The sequence below is a fragment of the Mangifera indica genome, chromosome 7 (assembly GCF_011075055.1).
Source record: "Mangifera indica cultivar Alphonso chromosome 7, CATAS_Mindica_2.1, whole genome shotgun sequence".
Classification (NCBI taxonomy): domain Eukaryota; kingdom Viridiplantae; phylum Streptophyta; class Magnoliopsida; order Sapindales; family Anacardiaceae; genus Mangifera; species Mangifera indica.
In genome coordinates, this window is record NC_058143.1 from 8,096,275 (window position 1) to 8,117,219 (window position 20,945).

The following is a 20,945-nucleotide window of genomic DNA, read 5'->3' on the forward strand; positions in this document are numbered from 1 at the left end:
CATCATTTTATCAATAATATTAAATAATTAAAATTTTATATTATTGATTTGAAAAACTTTATCAATAATTTTCCCCCCATTAATTTGAAAAACTAACATTTGTCCCCTAAATTAAGTTTTAAAAAATTCATTTTTTTCCCCTGAAATACAACCACTTTTTCTGATAATGGCAGAGAAGTTTTCGTCCAAAGGTCTACCAGTTTGGACGATCATCGTCCAAGAAGGATGACCATCTTTCAGATCTGGATGACGAGCATCGTCCAGATCTGGAAGACGCTTGTCGTCTAAATCTTTGGACAACGCTCCGTCATCCAGAGAATGGATGAGCGCTCGTCACTCTCCCTCCAGCCACGTCATCGTCGGTGGCCAGAGGGAAAGTGAAAAAATAATTAGGGATTTGGAAGGGTGAAAGTCACTTTTCAAAGTTTAGGGATGGGGGTAAAGTTTAACTTTTAAAATCGGAGGGGGGAAATGTGATAAAATTATATCACTAAAATTTAAACAGTTAAATGACGGTTTTACCCCTCTATTTAATGGAGAATTTAACGATGGTTTAGAGATGGGTGGGTGTTTAAGTTTTTCATCTGACATGGGTATACTTTTGAGATAGGGTTAAAAAATGGGTGGGAAATAGTCCTTTCCCCCAAGAAGAAACAAGGTCATTCCAAAGACGATGGTTTGTGAGAAGTCAAAAAAGAAGAGGAACAAGCTTGTTCCATGATGAACAAACAAGTTGAAAAGCTTGGAATTGGCATTCCATCTAACTCTCGTTCCTTCAAGCAAGACTAAAGAGTTTTAATCAGAATTGAATTATAGTTTGAATTCCATATAAAGGATACCTTAGGTTTTACAATGTAATCTAATTTTCAAACTTTGCTTTAGAGATTAATAAAATGAATAGTGGCTCCGTAGACATAGGCACATTGTTAGACCACATAAATTATGTGTGCCTTTGAGTGATTGATTGATTGATCTTTTTGTCAATTTTTATATTAAATTACAGTTTCATTCAATTCAAAGTCTTTTTTAAGGCAGAAAATTTAATAACATTTGTTATCAGATCCAAGCAAAGATAAGCGGATTGAGTGCACATGCACAGTTCACACAAGTTTGATGGTAAGGGAATTTTTAATTTATGGAAGTTAAGGATTTTAGACATGTTAACATATTTAAGGTATACGAGGGTAGATGTTATGTGGTAGAGTTTACCTCTTAATATTGTACCTTGAGTAGCACCAATTACCACATAGATAATTGGTGTGCATCTAACGCATTTAATAAAAAAACGGTGGAACTACATCCAACCTCTTACAAACGTGTAATAATCTAGATGGTACATGTACCCCCTCGATCAAATGAACACACATGCATAATAAAATCTTCATACACCACATGCCCCTTGATGACACTAACACCTTTTAACTCTTAAGTACATAAGTCGAAAAAAGGATTAAGAAAGGGAAATAAAAAAGGGAGATTGATCCTTTAAAAAAAAAAAAAGGCGATGGATCCTTAGAGAAACTAACACGTCGTCAAAGACCACTAAAATATTCCATACAACAGACTCTGCAAATTCATACTAAGATAATCTTGATAACTCTTTATTATTGTTTTGTGTTAACACTTGTAAAGAAGGGTAAATAAAACTATGGAGGACATGGATTTTGTTCAGGCAATCAAACCACTTAAAAATTGTCTCTTTTATTATTTACTATTTTTGGCTAATTCACTTTATAGCACTACGATCACACCTCTCATATAACATCTCCAGTTAGTTACGTAAGAGTGTTGAGGTGCATTTCTATGCCAACAGATCTGTATTCCATTTTCTAAAATGTATATATTTTTGTTGGTAAGTGTTTATGTTAGTAAACAGTATTATCTTCATAAATGAATTTATATGATCTTTGAAGAGGTGAAAATCTTTAAACCCATTGTTTTTGAGTTCTACTGTCCAACCATACAATTCTTCGGAGTTTATCTTACGTATGCCTTCTCCCAGGTGTAGCAAAAGGGCTTGTGATGTGCCAACCCGCTTAAAAGCGACATGATCTAAGCTGGTTGGGCTGGGATTGAGGCTTATTTGGCACAACACGCCATCTCTTTTTGCAACCCCTACTCCCTACATCTAGATGTCAACTTTCAGACGCATTTTACTCTTTGCTTTCATTCTATAATTGGCTTGGCAGATTGGTTGTCTTAGAACTGGTACACAAAAATGTCTTGGCAGATGTCAGAGAAGACAAGGCCACAACATGACTATTTCTCAACATTGTCCCCCCATCCTCTTGACACTCAAACCAAACACATAAATGACCAGCAAAAGCAATACATGCAATATGAAATATGCAAGACAAGTCACGTGAAAGCTAGTTCAATTTGGATTGCCTATAAGATAAGTGGAAAGAATATGTCCCAGCAAGTACATGTGAATAAACAATATAGTAATTCATTCAACTATAATGCACTACAAAACTCAAACTGAAAACAGAAAACACAATAAGAGAACCAACCAAGACACTGGTTCTCACAATTGGGATGAACATATAAAAAATGCAACAATTTTAAGCCCCATAACAGAACAGTTCAGTAATACATACACTGATTCTCTGACCAGTTTCATATCCCTATATGTTGCATCGATCATAACCAGAGAACCATGATGAGGATCCTGCAAGTTTCGATAACTCGTTATCTTCAGTATAAAATGGCTTGAATTCCTCTCTCCATTGCTGATTACCTTCATCATGAGGTTCCTCCTCTGCATCGTACTTGGCCAGATTAGAATCATTATAAACAGGTTGTATTGCTTCTTTAGGTAGACGAGACTCGGCTATGATTTGATTGAGACTACTAATATCAATTTCATGTTTTTTCTTCAAATGATCAATCTCTTTGTAAGCCTTTGCAGTTTCTAGCTCGGCTTCTATAGCTCGCTTCTGAAAACAGATAAATATAGAAAGTATTAGTACAAAACGTATCATTTAGCAATAGAAATAAAGAAAAAAATTAATTTCCAAGTGAAATGAAAATGAAGTTCTCATTGCAAGTTATCTATCCGATAAGAAGTAATCAACAAGTAAAACCGTGCTTAAGATAAATAATAAGATTAACACTTTTTCCAACAAATTAATGCAAACCATTTCTTATAAGAAGTTGCAGCCATAAGAAAAAAGGAACAATAAATCCTTAAAAACATGTCTTGTATGACCATACTAATCTCTGGGTCGAAACAGATTTACATCCAAGCTATAAATTAACCTAGACTGGTATCCTTAGTGGGAGGGAAGGCAACAGAATTCATGAAAAGAAGAAATCGTGCAAAGTTAATGAATGATACATAGCATAAATATTAATAAGGCTATGAATATTAACGTAGGTATGAAAAATGGTGAGAAAAAACAGAGAATCATATGACTTAGTTAACTATGTATGAACCATAAAAGTCAAGCTCAATTGTTTATATACACTACTGTCTATACTCTATAATCAAGCACAAAACTAAAGGATCTAAATCAAGTTACAGCACATGCATAAACATTAATAAGGCTTTGAATATTGATAAGACTGGTACCCTTAGTGCAGGGGAAGGCATCAAAATTCATGAAGGCAGTAAATTAGAGTCTCTGATGCGCTTATTTCTATAGTGTTTTCAGCACTGTACCTTGCCAAGAATGATTTGGGGAATGAGATTCTGGCACTTTGTTTTCAATTTTCTAAGCTTTGTGCATTCAGGTTTCCCCATAATTTTTTAAATTAAATTTTTTTAATTAAAATAAACTTAGTTTGATGGTAGACATGACTAAAATTGATAATTACCAGAAAAAAAAGGCATAAGAATTCATGAGAAAAAGAAATCGTACAAAGTTAATGATCGATTCATAGCATAAACATTAATAAAGCTATGAATAACGAAGTAGGGTATGAAATATGTTGAGAAAAAACAGAGAACTAAATGACTTAGTTAAGCTCATTTGCTTATATAGACTACCGTCTATACTCACAGTCAAGCAAAAACCAAAGGATCTAACTCAATTTACAGCACAAGTATAAATGAGGAAATGAGTGAATATTGGTTTGGATAGTTCTTAAGTCAAGACTCTGTATGACTATCGCAAATCCTAAATGTTAAAAATCTTTGCATCTTCCACAAAGACAAATGAGTGGCCTTAAAACAAGAATATAAAGAGCAAACAGATCCTATGGGAAAATTAACTATCCTAACCAAACAGAAGCATAATGTGCTTAAAGATCCTAACAAGGTAAAGAAAAATACCTATCAACAATCAATAATGCAACCTCTACACACCTTGAAGTGCAAATATGTCAACAATAATAAACAGTAAAGAAAAGCTAGCAAGAACTAAGTTCACTTTTTGTGACTGAAAAATTTATCTGAACAAAGCAGGAGGCACACCTGGGCAGCTGCAACAGCTTCTTCTGCTTCTTTGAGCCGTACAAGTACTTCACCTGCAGCTTGTACAGCTTCAGCAGTATCTCGCAATTGAGCTTGAAGCCCTCTATTCTCATCTCTGAGATATCTTCTCTCTTTTTCTCTTTCAGCTTTCAATGCTGAAATTTCAGCAGCAAGAGCATTTATGAACTTAGATTCAGCACCTCTTACACCTGCTCTAGTAGCTGCTTTCTTAACATCATCAATTCCTTCCTGAATCTTTCTGTGCCTCGCAAGCAATTGAATATGTTTTTCCTCAAGATCTGCATACTGTTCAAGCATGCGTGCATGTCCCTCCATAGCCAGCTGCATTGCTTCCTTCAACTCTTCTGTACATTGCTTTTCAGCATCCAGTTCCTGTTTTTGCTTTCCTGCTAAGGACCTGCTAGCTTCAAGTTCAATCCTCAATTCTTCAGCAAGAGATATCCACTTGCTCTCTACTTCAGTCCAGCGGATTCTTTCTCTTTCAAATTTCTCTTCAGCACTATCTTCAGATGACTCCGGGATTCTACTCAGAGATGGTGCTTGATTGGGATCACATGAATAAGTCAATTGCAAAATTGAGTTTTGTTTTCGAGCAGATGATGAAGAAGAGTCTATATAATATTGTAGCTGGTTTCTTAAATCTTGAATCTCTTCCAGCAACACTTCCCTTTCACCCAAATCACAGAAATTCCGATAATGATCAAGCTGCTCTTGCACTCTATTGAGCTCAATTTTTGTCCTTAAAATTTCAGGATGATTCTCAAATTTTTCCTTCAGAAGCTGTAAAAGAAAAAGGTAAGATGTAATATTAATTAATGTAATCTTTATTGTTTAATTAATCATTCTATCCAAAGCTTGAGTTGATGGGCAACTACCTAGCAAAAAGTATTTGTAAGCTACAATAATTCCCATCACATTTCTCAAAAGGAAATGGCTGCAAACCCAGATGCAAAATGCAAACATGTGAAACTTGAAGGGATTTGGAAGTGAGTGTTTACCTTTGCTGTTGTGTTAAGTAGATTTGTAACCAAAAACTTACACTAATATGTTAACACTAACATACCTTATGCTCATGCATGAGGGAAACAAATTCTTCTTCCATGAACTCCTCAGTTGGCAAAACACCATCCATAAGGCTTTCAAGGCGCAGAATTTTATCCTCCCTTGTCTGTCCTATAATGGCATTGCACTCTCTCTCGTGCTTGTACTGTTGCACCAAACGATTAAGGTGCTTAATTTCAGAAGTTTGCTTGGCACAGAACTCCTCTAGTGCCATTTCTCTCCTGATAGCTCCCGCCAAAACTTTTTCCACTGCCTGAGTGAAAAAGAAACATGTAAATTCAAGCAATCAGGATGGTTGTATTAATGCAAAAAATGCAGCTAAAATTATTGCACTTACTTTGGGCACTTGCTTCTTGGACTTGTCAGCAGATTGTGAGCCATCAAAAGGTACCAACTGAAGATTTGAGCTTTCATTCTCCTCTTTGACATCTAGCTGCATTCTGTTCTTGCAAGTATTACATAAAAATAAATCTGGATCTTCTTTTGGCATATCATCATTTTGAGAAGTTTGCACACCCACATCAACTTTGGCAACCGGGAAAACTGGTTTAAAATCAGGTCTTAATGAGAACCTGAATGAGGATCGCCTCAATCCTGAATTCTGGTGATGGTTATCAATAATTTCAAGGCCACGGTGGAGACTAGCTGCCAAGTGTTCAGTTGTTGCAACAGAAGTCCTTTTGGTTTGAGTGGAAATAGCACTGTATGAGATACTTTTCATTGACTTTTCAGATAACATATCCACAGCTTCTAGATCAGACTTCTTGTCATCCTTCAGATCTTTCTGGGATACACTAAGCATTGATGATGTCCTCAGGCTTTTCCTGCTATTGTTAATTCTGGGTGAAACACTTGGAGTTGGAGACTTAAGAATTGGGGATCCATCAGTTGGAACTATGCTAAGACAAGCAGGAGACACACAATTCACAGCTCCATTTCCAGATTCATCAGTCATATCTTCTCCAGAAATTTCTCTGGAAAAACCACCCAAAGGATCAGAGATTGGACATTTGCTCAATGATTCTTCGTCTGGCAATTCACTGACAGAAGAGCTAAGAGCCTCTTTCTCTTTGGGAGGCTGCACAGGGGAGTCCCGAACAAGTGAATCAGCACTTAATCTGTTTGAATTTCCTTCATCATTTTGTTCCTTCAGAGTATGATTTACAACAACAGCATTAGAAAAGTCATAAGTATTTGCAACAGATTCAACACAATCAACAATCATCAGTTCATTTTCACAATGCACAACTTGTTCAGAGATTCCCTCTTCCATTTTAACATCTGTATCCTCTGAACCTTTTTCTATGATACAAACAATTCCAGAAGAGTTAAGCTGAGGCTCAGAAAAAGATCCACTTCCACACACCTCTAATTTTGAATTAGACTTAATTGTTTCCACTCTTGCCTGTGTAATTTTGTCGCAATCTTTACCACTCGCTAACTGCATATCTACATGATTACAGATCTTCTCAACAGCATCCTCATCAATTTCCATCTCCTCATCGCCATCATCATCAATATGAGGTAATGTCATAGGATGATGGAAGCTACGTTTTAAGATATTCAAGCTTCTACGAGCCCAACCAGCTGAGCAACCTCCATTTGCGTCAGTCAGATTTTGGCCATTTGCCTTCACTCGATGCAATTCATCCTGTTTGATTATCCAATCAGATTTGGATACACATATTTCCACTCATCTTCATTGAAATATAAAAAACAAGAGCATACCCTTAGTTGCCGAATCACTTCACGCAAGTAATTGACATCATCCTGCATCACTTCGTTAATGACTGCCTTATTCTTAATTGCTTTAGCACGCTGTGCAAATCTCAATGTACTGAGTGTTTCACTCTTGCAACTGCATTATTGAATTATCTGAGCTTCCATAAATGGAGGAAAAAAGAAAAATAGGGAGAGCAAAAGAAAATATGTTTCTTCTGCTGACAAAAAATCTGCAGTGTTACCTCTGAGCAGGAGAAACAGCGCAGATCATTGCTAATTTTGCATTGCCACCAAGAGATTCCTGCAATAAAAATGTCAACCTAGAGTCTCTATAGGGGATATGCCTTTGCTTTCCCGTTTGAGAAACTTCAGCAAGAATATTAATCAAATTCCTGCAAGTCCGATAATAAAGCTCAATGAGCACAAGGCTAAAAGAATGTTTCTAGTTAATATTTTGTCTTTGAAATGCCAATAAAAAAGAAGCATCAGAAGCTCCTCTTCTGCTAGTCATAAAAAGTGATCATAGTAACCAATCACAAAATGACAACTAATTTACATATCAATAATCTGTACAAAAATTTCCCCGTCTATTTATAGCACGATCAAGTCGTTCATGGTCAAATTATATGCATTTCTACCCATTTTGAAATGCCTACATGCCTCTTTAAGTCCCAAGTTTTCGATATGACAAAAAAAAAACACTGAACATGATCAGCAATAAATATTTAAGGAGAATCATTATTCATGCTGTATGATTTCAACAGTTTCACAGATTCCCAAAGTGTGTTGTTAATATGATATCCATCATAAAGTATATTGCGCAAATAAATTCATACTTACTTTCCCAGATCTCAGTCATTTCATTAGAAAGAAGATCCAGAATTAAATTCATACCAAAATCAAGCTCCTGTTATCTAGTTTGTTCTCTTCAATAGAAGCTACATCAGAATTCAAGACATGATGTGTAATTTCAACAGTTTCACAGATTCTCATACCATCATTGTTGATATGTTGTGGTATCTTATTGTAAATTAATTATTGCTCAAATAAGTTTTTCTTGCTTTTAAAGAACCTCAGTAATTAAATTTACAAAAATAAATAAAGAAAAAGAAACTAAAATATTAACCACATCAAGCTATGTTATCCACTTCTTTTTTTTTTCCAATTAGGAACTATCAAGAATTTAAAAGCAAGTTTAGTGGCACTGCAGCAATATATTATTGCCACTAAAATCCTTTCCACTAAAAATGAATGAGATTTCCAACTGAGTTTGCCTTCTAAAAAATTCTATTAGAAATGAAAATGTCGGCTTACATGTTTTTTGCTGAAGACTACAGTAGGTATTTCTCAATTGTGTGAAAGCTAGTTATTGTTTCAAGCGATGAGGAAAAAAATGGAAATACACCTAGAATAAAAAATATTTTAGATTTATTTTTCACACTGACTCTTATTTCTATAATATTAGTTTAATGGAAATTGCATAAATCTCACAGTACATGTGCTTAACAATACAGTTTCATTGTGACATTAATTCATTTTTTAGATATTTATTTTTCTTTTTATTTGATTATATATTTCTAGTAGCCTATAATTCTTTAAATTTTGGTGCCACCAGGATAACATACTTGGTCAAAACTGACATTTTTCATTCTGTTAAAGTATCCTTAAACAGAACCAAAATGTAGATTCAAGAGACTGACACCAAAATCCAAATGTTACCTTAAAAACTACAATCGTAGAATCAAGTGAACAATAAGTAAGATCCACATAGTTGTAAACCTCAAATTCTCATCTTCATGAAAAAAAGAAATACACAAGGCATAGCAAACCTTACCCAAGCTGTGAGAGAGAACGATTAATATTTCCAGCTTCTTTCAAGCGGTCCCCAGCAGCACCAGTTAACTTCTGTCTTTCTGAACCAGCTAGATCAACAAGATTTATTCTACTCGTTTTGAACCTGCTTATACCATCTGCTGTGCTCTAAAAGACACAATAGTGTACCTCAGAAAACATCCATCACAATGAAATGAAACAATACCCATGAAAAAAAACAAGGATATTCAAGTTTTCTGTTGCGGTTGTTGCATGTCAATACATTCTACTCTCATGTCAAAGTTAATGAAGCAGTTATAAAGAGCAAAACAGCACAGACCATCAGATTTTTTAGCCGGTAAAGAGTACTCTAACGTATAGACACAGATTTAAATGCCTTTAACAGAAACATTTTAGGCAATCTGTAACTCATAATTTTAAAGAAAATCAACTAATTCTTAAATTGCAGCAGTTAGTACCTTGCATCGCGATTCAACAACACAAGTGAAAACACTATGAGAGCGTGAGCTTTCTGCATTTATACTAGTTGCACCTGTCCTCCTGTTTGACAATCCCTGCATCATAAAAACACTAGTCATAAATTTAATGCAAGATAGATTTACAGATCAAACATCTTAAAATTATATTGAAGGAGAGAGACAGGTTACAAGTGAATAATCCAATTTATTTTCCCAATTTAAACTACCAACTATAATCAAGAAGCAGTAGATAAAAATAAAATAAAATGAATTTCACAGATGACAAATGTCCACAGTAACCTCATCAATTAGGTAAACTTCCAGATCTAACAAGTGAATTTAATCACTAAATCCCTTTAAAGAAGTAAAATCGGTATATTCTCATATAAAATGATTTCCGTAAAACATTAAATGCTCTGTCAATCTTTATTACAATTTATTATTGATTAATAAAGAAATTTTAGACTTCCTTATAAATCCTTCAGCATTATATATTAACAACAGAAAATAAAATCTCAAGTCACCATAACTCTTTTGTCTAGTCAGTTCTTTGTCTCCTTTTGAGTCATTTGGGGACTAAGACGCAAGCAGAATATTCAAGATCCTTGAAGAACATGAATACTTACCTATATATAAGAATCACCAATGTCTATATTTTATATTTATTATTATATTTGGGGACTAGGATACAAGGAGAAGATTAAAGATCCTCGAAAAGCATGAACACTTTTGTAAGTAAAAGAATCACCAATGTGTATATTTGATATGTATTCTTATTTTACCTTTTTATCATCCAAAAAGAAACTTATGTTTGTTACTGCCATATATTGAACTTCTATTTCCTAAACCATGGCACTGTACTTGCCAAAATTACCTCCTTCTTATACATTCAAACACTATCTATAAATCTGTAATGTTCTTATTCACATGCCAAAAAAAAAGAAAGAAAGAAAAACAAATAGAGTTGCCAAGCATTACATGCAGTAAACCCCTGAAATAAACTCAAGCACCTGGAAAAATTCATATATGTTTGGTAAACTATTAGGTCATTATCAATGTAACAGGATATTATATTTGTCAAGAAACACTATAAAAACAAGGACAATGAATATAAGCACGTTTGTCCTAGCCAAGGAATCATGCAGCTTTTTCTTTTGTAGGCATTCACTAAATGTCTCAAATGCTAGGAACCCCTAAAGCCTCATTATGCCAACCTTTATAAGTAGTTGTGTGACATCCTTCATCGTGCATACATACTCCTCTGTCAAATTTTCAACATAAACACCAGATTTGACATCTTCCCTTATCTGGAAAAAGAAACAAAACAGGGTCAAGGAAAACTGGATTTATGTAGGTTTTTACTGAATGTAAGTGCTTCTCTTACCTGGAGATTTCTTTGGCTTGGATCCAACAAATCTGTGATTTGTTCATTGTAAATCTGCAATTAAGAATTGATATATTAGGACATGCAACATTAAATTTTCCAATACAAAAAGGGATACTGTGCAGTCACAAAACCTCTAGAAAAGAACAACGACATTGGTATTTTAGCTGCTTTTCAGCATGCTTAATTTGTTCCTACAAAGAAAAATGCAAATATCAATAAAATGCAATGGTAATATCTTGACAAGTTGAATCCTGAAATAAATTGATCCTCACCTCATTTATTCGGGAAAAGAGTTGCTTAAAAATACGGGGAGTTAAGCCTTGTTGATCACTTGATAAATTTTCTTCCAACAAGGCATTGGCTGGTCCCCACATTGTATAAGTCTTTCCACTCCCTGTCTGGTTTAATCAATTTTTCAGACACATTAAGAAAGCTTATGGCATAATTACATGTAAAATGCACACGCATGGAGAGAAAACTATAGCAAAGATAAAAGTTACCTGCCCATAGGCAAACACTGAGCTGTTAAATCCAGCTAAACAATTTTCAATGAGAGGGAGTCCAACAAGTTGGAAAACATCAAGCTGCAAAAAAACCATAATTTGAGCATCTTATGGTAATAAAGAAAATAGTTAAGCGGACAATTGATAACACCTGTGTCGAATCAATGTCAGCAACTGAATCAAATGTGAACATCTGTCCATTGATTGTCAAAGCATCATTTCCAACTTTCTGTACTATCATCTCCCCTTCTTCCTCTTCCTTATTTAAAGGTCGCATTCGAACTATTACCTAATCCACACCATCCAAACTAGTGATATTAGAATATACTTTGTATGCAGATCAGCAGCAAAGCTACTAAATAACATTAAAGAATATCAGCGATGTATAACGTAGATATCGTTTTATTTTTAAAAATGTACGCAAATTTCCAATTTCTCTTCCTGTTCTAATAATTTATGTCCTCTCCCTCACAGCTTTTTTTTTAAAAAAAAAGCTAAAGAGAACTTTAAACTATTACATTTTCTCAAGCTTGAGTCACTTTTTTCCCAGAATTTTCTCACAATTAAACAAGATAACATCAATTAACCACTGAAAACAAGAAGATCGAAACAATTACTTGAACACCCGAGTCAGGGACCCCAACAGTTACGTTCTCGGGAAGTGTATCAGTGGGGAGCTTGCGCTTGAGTGGATTGGGCGGGCGTGGGGGTAGCGGACTCTTCATCTTGGAAAGTGCCGGAGAAGGTGGCATAAGGGAGTTCAGATCTGAAGGCGGAGCATTCTCTTTGGATGATTTTTGCTTCCGCAATGACTTTAATTTCGAATTAGGGTTTGGAGAAGACGAAGATGGCGACTCACATGAGTGATTCTCTCTCAAGATCGTGTTTCTTGGCTGCATGGAGTGCTTCATTCCGATAAGTAAACTGAAGAGAGAAGAGACAGTAGGGTTTGTTAATTTGGGCAAGATTGCGAGATTGAGGGTGATGGAGACAAGAAGAAGAGAAGAGAGAGAAATGTAGCCGTTAGAGAGGGGGAAATTTTTGAATTTTGTAGACAGAGAAAGAGTGATTATTCATTTTTTGTTGGGGTTGGGGAAAGTCTTTTCAAATGGGAGTTAGATCTGGAGCGTTTCGTTGGAGTTTGGAAGAAATTGACGCGTCGTGCAACCAATGTCCTACTTAATATTGTACGGACCTGATTTCATTTTAGTTGTGGAACCTAAATCTCTGACAGGGTTTAATAGAAAACCTTATCTGTGGCCGCACATAATTAGGGGCCTGAAGAACCAGGCTCAGGCTCATCAGATCAGTGTAAACACGGCACATAATTTAAATAGAAACTTTTCAAAATCTTGGGCCTGGGCCAGGAATTGTTAATTTAAATGAAAGGAGAATATCCACGTAGCTTGAGTTTGAACACTATCCAATTTTTTAGAGATAGCACCTTGGTATTCATACAAAATATGAACACATAAAAGGCAATCCAAGGAGAAGGTTGCTAAGACTTTTTTATGGATTAAGTGTGAAGGAGAGAAAACAAAAAACCTAGGCCAAGGTATATGTTGTTTATGTTTTGTTGTATTATTTTAATTCTAACACACGTTTTACATATGTGTTGGTGTCTGAGTTTAACAAGGATTTCATCCAAACCCGACACCCTCAACACACATGCACAACTAACATGTAAATATGCATACTTGGCATGTTTCACACCTTGGACAAGGTTTTATTTAATTACAGTCTTGCACAATTGGACAAGGTTTTGTCCAGTCGTGTCATGCTTTTATTATATTGCATGGTGTCATCTAATACCATGCACACCAAGTATAACTTGGTTAAAGCGTAGTCAATCAGGTTCTTTCCTTCTTTAAACATTAGGTTTATAACTAAATAATCCTCGCCTCTAGGTTTTGAATCAACCCACCCCCCCTCTCTTCATAAGCTTTCTATCGAACCAACAGCGTCTAAAGTCAAGTAGAATTCTAACACAAACCAAGATTGGCTTTTAACAAAACGTTATGACCATCTAAATGATAGTGTCAACAGACATCTTTTAATCTTTTAGAACATCACAATTACATGCAATTCAATCTTTTTGTCAATCAACATCTCTTGAGGCTGAGACATAGAAAAATATCTATCTTAGTAATTCTTTGGTGTGAACCAATATACATTAATAACTAACATAGATTAGACTACAACTTCATTACATTATAGCCACAGACTTAAGTTGTTATGGAAGTCATTTAGTATTCTCATGTGAGAGATATTCTCTTCTTTTTAAGAGTGACAAATCTTTTATCGATCAACCATAGTTTCCATGTATCTCATAATATAATCGAGTACTATCTTTATAGTTACCCCAATTATGATAACATGTTAGATAACAAGAAACCATACTAATCCTTATGTGAAACGGTCTGACAACCTAAGTCAAAGGATTATATGCACCCCTGTTGCTCAAAGGATTTATTTCATAGACATTAGAGCAACTATCCATATGGATATCCTTTAGTTAGGTCAGTTTAATGAACACTTTTATAACATGCTTTTATGTGTTGTACCAAACTGTCTACAACGACTTTGAGACTGAGAACTATCATCATTTTTGGTGGGGCAACTCAATGTTATGATAATCTTATCATCATTACATACGTCCTAATTCATTGTAATGTCAAGGTTACAGATGTTTCTAGAATGGTCACTAAAAGTTTATAAAGGTTCTCACAATCAGTCATTTAATTCTTTCGTCATAGTTCTACCATTCTAAAGACATATTATTCACACGATCATATAACTAGACAACATATGAATTAAATAATAATTAATCTTTTATTAATTATTAATATAAAATTACATTCACAAATTTCAAATTTGATTAGCTATAAGACACTTATCCTAACAATCTCCTACTTGCATTATAGTCAATTAGTTACATATTTGATGTGAGTTCGACTACATGTCTATCATACTTCTACTGCAATAGAGGTTTAGTGAGTCAGTCAAATTGTTATATGTATCAATCCTAACTATTAGTATATCATCTCATTGTATAATCTCTCAGATCAGGTGATATCTTCTGAATATATACTTAGACCTCTAATGAGACTATTGTTTCTTTGTTTAAGTAATCACTTTATTGTTGTCACAATAGAGCTTAATCAACTTAGTGATACTCAGAACTCTAAGTTCACTTATGAACTTTTTGATCTATACAACCTCTTTTATCGCTTTTTAAGGATAATGTACTAGGAATCTATTGTAGAATCAGTCATTGTACTTTACTTAGAGTTTTTCCAGCTAACTGTACCACCATTCAATAAAACATAAACCCTGATTGAGATTTGTAAATATCTCGATTAGTTGAAAACTAGCATCACTATAGCCTTTTACAATGAGTTCAAATTCTTTTTTATAAACTAAGAAGGCATCTTTAGTCTTTTTCAAGTACTTCAAGATATTTTTGACAATCATCCATTGTTTTTCACCTAGGTCAAATTGATATGTACTACAAGCATTCAAGGCATATAAGACATCAACGTTTGTACATAGCATGACGTACATAATTGATCTTATAGTTGAATTATATGAGATATTATTCATTTTATCTCTCTCAGATTATGTATATGGATACATCTTTTTCAAAAGATATACATTATGAGACATAGGCATAAATCTTTTTCTTGGATTCTTCCATATTGAATCTAGTCAACACCTTGTCTATATACATGTTTTGACTTAGACTAATAGTCTATGCTCTTTATCTTGGTAAATTTTAATCCTAAGAATATAGGTTGCTTCTACTAAGTCTTTTTTGAAGAAGCACTTGCATAATCAAGTCTTTACCGATTCCAAGTTCAGTAAGTCATTTTCAATAATCAATATGTTATCGATATATAATATTAGGATGTAGTCACACTTCTAGAACCTCCCTATACACATACAGTTCATCTTTGTTTTTTATGAACAACTTTATCAAAAATAATATTCCAACTTCTCGAAGCTTATTTAAGTCAATAAATGAACTTTTTCAGCTTACATTGTTTGTCTACCTATTTAGTAAGAACAAAACCATCAAATTATACCATATATATGTCCTCTACAAGGTTTCTATTCAAGAAGGCAATCTTGATATCCATTTGAAAATTTTTATAGTCATAATATGCAACTATAACAAACATAATCCCAACAAATTTAAACATAGTGATTAGCAAAAAGGTTTCATCATAGTCAATATCATACTTGTGAATGAAACCTTTGTCAACTAATCGTGTTTTGTAAGTATGCACTTTACCTTTCATATCAGTTTTCCTTTTGAAAAATCATTTGCACCTACGGGTTTTACTCTTTCAAGTGCGTCCACCAAAGTATAGAGTCTATTTTGAATTTCATAGCATTTAACCATTTATCAGAATCTGGACTTGAAATAACCTCATCGTTGGTCTTAAATTTGTCATCATTGATGACCAACACATCATCATACTAAGTTAGGAGAAAACCAAATCTTTTTGGCTTATGACGTACTTTTGCAGACTTATGTAGCTCTTAGGTGAGTTGAGGTTGTTCTATTTGAAATAGAGGAATTTCTTTATCATGATCAACAATCTATGATGACACATTATCTTATTTAAAATCTATAGTATCTTGTGGTACATGAACTTCTTTGAGCTTCACCTTTCTCTAACTAATTTTCTTGAGAATAAACTTTTTCTCAAAGAACACGTTGGTATGAGCAACAAAAACATTTTGCTCCTCCGAGAAGTAGAAGCAGTATTCCTTAATAACCTTTAGTTACCCTACAAAAACACTTTCAAACTTAGCACTCAGCTTGTTCAAAATTGATTTCTTAACATAAGTTTCATAGCTACAAATCTTTAAATAATCTAAATAGGGTTTTCGCCCAAAGCACAAATCGTATGAAGTTTTACAGACTTAGATAGGACATGGTTCAATGTAAAGGCAACAGTTTTGAGGATATGCCTCCAGAAAAACTTGGGTAAATCAGTAAAACTCATCATGGACTTGACTATTTCCATCAAGGTCTTATTCCTCCGTTTAGATACACCATTATATTGTGAAGTATCAAAAGGAGCGAGTTGAGATACTATCTTATATTCCTTCATGTATTGTCTAAATTAAACACTTAGGTATTCACCCATTTGATCACTTTGGAGGATTTTAATTTGTTTCCCAAGTTACTTTTTTACTTCATTTTTTAATTTTTTGAATTTATCAAAGTATTCAAACTTGTGTTTCATCAAAAATATATAGTCATATCTATTGAAATCATGAATAAATGTGATGAAGTATACTTCCTCAAATCTGTCATGCACTATTATAGGTCCACAAACATTGTTATGAATAATCCCTAATAGTTAAATCACCTTTTCACTTTGTCCGGTGAAGGGTGTTTTGGCCATCTTACCCAATAAACATGATTTGCATTCATCATATGACTAAAAGTCAAATGATTACAAGACTCTTTGTTCAAAAAGTCTTGATATATGTTTCAGTCTTATATTGTCTGACCTGTAATGTCATAGATATATGGTATTTAGATTATTTGATTTCAATCATTTATTATTTTGTACATTGAGAATTTAATTTTCCAATTTTAAAATATATAAATCATTACATAATTCAGCTATTCCATAAAGAATATTATTTAAACTAATGGTTATAACACCACTAGCAATAAAAAATGAATATCCCTTTTTGATTAAAACAAACACAGAAACTAAGTTTCTAGAAATAAAAGAAACATAATTAGAGCTGGATTCGAGTCGAGCCGAGCTCGGGCTTGGCTCAGTTTTTTTATGATCGGCTTGAATTCGACTCAGGCTTGACTCTAGCCGAACTTGAGCTGAGCCGAGTTCGGCTCAGCTCGTTTACAGCTCGACTTGGCTCATTTTTCATATCAAAATGACATCGTTTTGTATATATATATGGATCAAAACGACGTCATTTTGTATAAAAAATTAAAAAAAAATCTACCGAGTCAACCCGAGCCAGCTCGAGCTCGGTTTGAGCTCAATCGAGCAGAGTAGAGCCCGGTTTGTTTCGGGCTCGAACCGAACCAAGTCGAGCTCGAGCTCGAGCTGGCTTGGCTCGAGTCCAGCCCTAAACATAATACCAATGTTTTAATTTTAAAACTAGCCCAATGGGTAATCTAAGATAATAAACACCTACGACAAATGCAGTAGTATGCTCTCCATTTTCAACACGTAAGTCAACATTTCCTTTGGCGAGCAATTTACTCTGTCGTAGTCTTTGCATATCAAAACAAATTTGAGAACCATATCTTATGTCTACAACCCAAGATGAAAAAAGAGAATAGTTTATGTGAATAAGGAGAATAGTTTATCTTAATGACAAACATATTGAAGTAAAGGCTTCAGTTATTTTCTTCTTCTTGTGCTTTGTAAAGTCCTTACAATACCTTATCTAGTGACCTGTCTTGCCACAACAGAAGCAACCAACCTTTCCTTTTCCCACACCATCTATAAGCTGAGTAGCAATATTAAGTTACTTCTTCGCTTTGCTCTTACGCTTAGGCTTAGGCTTAGGCTTATCTTTACCCTTAACCTTGACTTTTGATGTTTAGACTTTAACTATAAGTAGATTAATTGAAGCTACCTTTCGCACTTCTTGTTTAGCCTGTCTGAGCATATAAAGCAACCCTTCAAGAGTTTTCTTCTTTTTTGTTCAGGTTAAAATTTATGATAAAATTAGCCTATGATTTAGGCAAGGATTTCAATACCATGTCAATAGCAGGCTCATTGTTTATGATTAACACTAAGCTTACTAACCATTCAATGTAGCCAATCATCTTGACCACATGAGGGCCAACTTGTCCTCCCTTAAAAAGTTTGCAATCAAACAGTGCATTTGATTAGAGAGAAGATTTTGTAAGTAAATAGCTCAAAACTAATTTGATCTCAAATATATGAAAGTTTTTGGTGGCAAAAGTTCTTTTGGAATGAATTTGATTGAGTTTATATAGGGGAAAATGAGGAAAGTTACCGTTGTGCACAAAGATAACCATTTTAGTTTTCTAGAAAATGCACATTCGATCGACTGGATGGAATTCGGTCAATTGGATGTGACGTGGCACTTCCGTGGAGCTTACGTGGCACTAGCCGTTGGAAAAATTCAAACCAAAATTCGGTCGACCAAATTTAATTCGATTGATCGAATTTCTGAAAGCTAAAATACATGGCTTCTAGACAATTCAGAAGCTGATTCGATCGGTCAAATTCGGTCGATTGAATTTTATTATATTTTACCCCCTAAATTTTCAAAAATCACAATTTGACCCTTACAACTTTGAAAAGTGATAATTTAACCCATTTTTGAAAATTCTTTCAAAACCAACTTTAAGATATGAAAATATAGTTCACAAAACTTCATCATTTTAAAAGAATTAATAAACTTTAGTGACAAACTTGGCTTAACCCAATAAGTTGGAAAAACGATATTTTAACCCAAAATGTGAAAGATATAAAAATGAGTTTTTAAGTGAGTTATCCCATGCCAATAGATATTCTAATCAAAACGAATGCTCCAAATTACAAACATGTCTACCTAAATTTGAGTTTACTTCAAATCTTCAAGAATTCTTCACTTGAGTCTTGTCTTTCATTTCCATCTTGAAACTCTTTCAAGTGTATTCGATAAATTCTTGTTTTCTAAGCTCACACTCAAGTAAAATCATTAATTAATATGTTTAGGGACATATTAGTTTGTTATCATCAAAATAAGAGCATAATGACTCATTGAGTCAACAACAACGACCCTTCAAGGATATATAACATCTTCTTTTGACGTAGAATAATTCAAAATTTTCTATACCACTCAGTGGAGTTACTTCTAATGAGTCTATTTTCTTTTTCGAGAATTGATCAATACATTGAGTTTGATATTGTGATTATATGACATACAATTTACAAATAAAAGAATTAGTAATTTTATTTAATTTATTAACATTCATTTTAATTATGAATTTAATAATTAAAATGCTTCTACTATTTTTCTCAAGTTAATAGACTCAGACTTCATCGCATTAATTCTCCTATTTGTTTTAAAGAACAAGTTTGAATTACTTGAATAGGTAAATTTCAAATTAATCACCAAAAAGCCATGATTTCAAGCCAAATGTTATCCCAACAAATCATGCGACCTCAAATGTGACTTTTGGTAGCAGTAGGATAGATATTACATATCTCCATGTATTGACGAATGCATTCCCTACTCATGTCTCTAATATACTTCACCTTTGCTTTGACGAGCAAACAAAATACATTAGTTAAATCAGACCTAATATGATCATCACCTAATTTTTCACCTAGTATAAGTGTACCCGTTGTTTTAGTGGACAAGGTTCTAATGAACATGGGCTTAATCAAAGTGTCATATTAGAAGATACTTATTAAATCTTAAACTTAATATTTAAGTTGAGGTTCTATTATTTAATCTTATCAAGGTTAAGTTGCATGTTAGGTGATATTTGCAAAATAAAACCTATACATACATTCTACAATGTAAATTAAAAACGTGTTAACACACAGTCATAACTAATGTCAAGTCTTTCAAGCCAAGATAAGTTTAACTAGTCAATTTAGGTGAATCTTCATTTCTGAGTCTTTGTGCTTGTCCGTTCGTCTCCAGTCTTTAATTATTACATGACTTTATTTTCTAGTTACAAAATTCTAAAACAATAAAAACAACCTAATCTAAAAGAAGAAAAGGAATAAATGAATTACAACTCAAAAATGAAATAAATTTAAAAAAAATAAAAATATCCACAAAGGTTCTTTGGTTGTCATTGGGCACCATGTATACATACGTTCATACATATACATATTAATTAAAATTAAATTTTAATTATTATTATCTCAAATGTTAAATTATGTTCGGTCCCTGAAATTTTAATTATAATTCAACCTCTAAGTTCAAAAAAATCTTAATTCAATCCAAGTTTGAGAAAATAAGACTAAATTATAATTTTTAACTTTGTTCGGCATACAAGTGTATTATCTAGTCGTGCATTTGAAATTCAACAATATTCTAGAATATTGCATGGTCGATGTCACAACTTGGGCACTGTTGGAATACAACCAAGGTGAAGATGCATGAAGAGAAATGGCTTGACCAAAATTGGTCTAGTTGTGCTTGCACCCAAAAATGTATAGTTGGACCAAATAATGGTCCAACCATGCCATATCTTGATACCTTGCACCAAGAGACAGTCATGGTTGGAAAAAAATGGTCTAATCGTGCACTTCTTATTGTGCAAAGGTCTTTCCACCTAATACCTTCCATGCATGGTTAGAATAAGTCATGCATGGCGGGTTTCCAAACCGAGTTTTTTGGGCTTTCCAACTACAAAAAATCCAGAAAACTCATGTTTTCAGGAAGCTAATCATCAAGTGAGGGAATATGGCACATAAATTGTACTTACACTAGCGACAATCCTCAGATCATGTAGTCAATAGGATTCAAAAGTGATTTCATGTAACGACACAAAACCTACGACTTTCAAT

General features: G+C 33.8%; 1 protein-coding gene across 1 annotated transcript; it reads right to left on the reverse strand.

Moving 5' to 3' along the window:
- Positions 1-2,358: 2,358 nt before the first annotated feature.
- On the reverse strand, positions 2,359-12,540 carry LOC123221211 (kinesin-like protein KIN-12B). Its single transcript, XM_044643980.1, has 15 exons — positions 12,021-12,540; positions 11,555-11,692; positions 11,401-11,484; positions 11,173-11,298; positions 11,032-11,091; positions 10,898-10,951; positions 10,728-10,820; positions 9,514-9,609; positions 9,057-9,202; positions 7,465-7,614; positions 7,229-7,358; positions 5,838-7,151; positions 5,502-5,753; positions 4,418-5,218; positions 2,359-2,939 (listed from the first exon to the last, which is right to left on the reverse strand). The coding sequence occupies exons 1-15, from the start codon at positions 12,312-12,314 to the stop codon at positions 2,628-2,630; spliced, it is 4,050 nt and encodes a 1,349-aa protein (XP_044499915.1). The 5' UTR covers positions 12,315-12,540; the 3' UTR covers positions 2,359-2,627.
- Between the last annotated feature and the right edge of the window lie 8,405 nt (positions 12,541-20,945).

Excerpts from the sequence above, each read along its gene's own strand:
- LOC123221211 (XM_044643980.1), bottom strand. The coding sequence starts at position 12,314 with ATGAAGCACTCCATGCAGCCAAGAAACACGATCTTGAGAGAGAATCAC. Across the intron at positions 7,359-7,464 it reads GCTGTTTCTCCTGCTCAGAG|TTGCAAGAGTGAAACACTCA; the intron begins GTAACACTGCAG and ends TCAATAATGCAG. Across the intron at positions 5,754-5,837 it reads CCAAGAAGCAAGTGCCCAAA|GCAGTGGAAAAAGTTTTGGC; the intron begins GTAAGTGCAATA and ends TTTTTCACTCAG.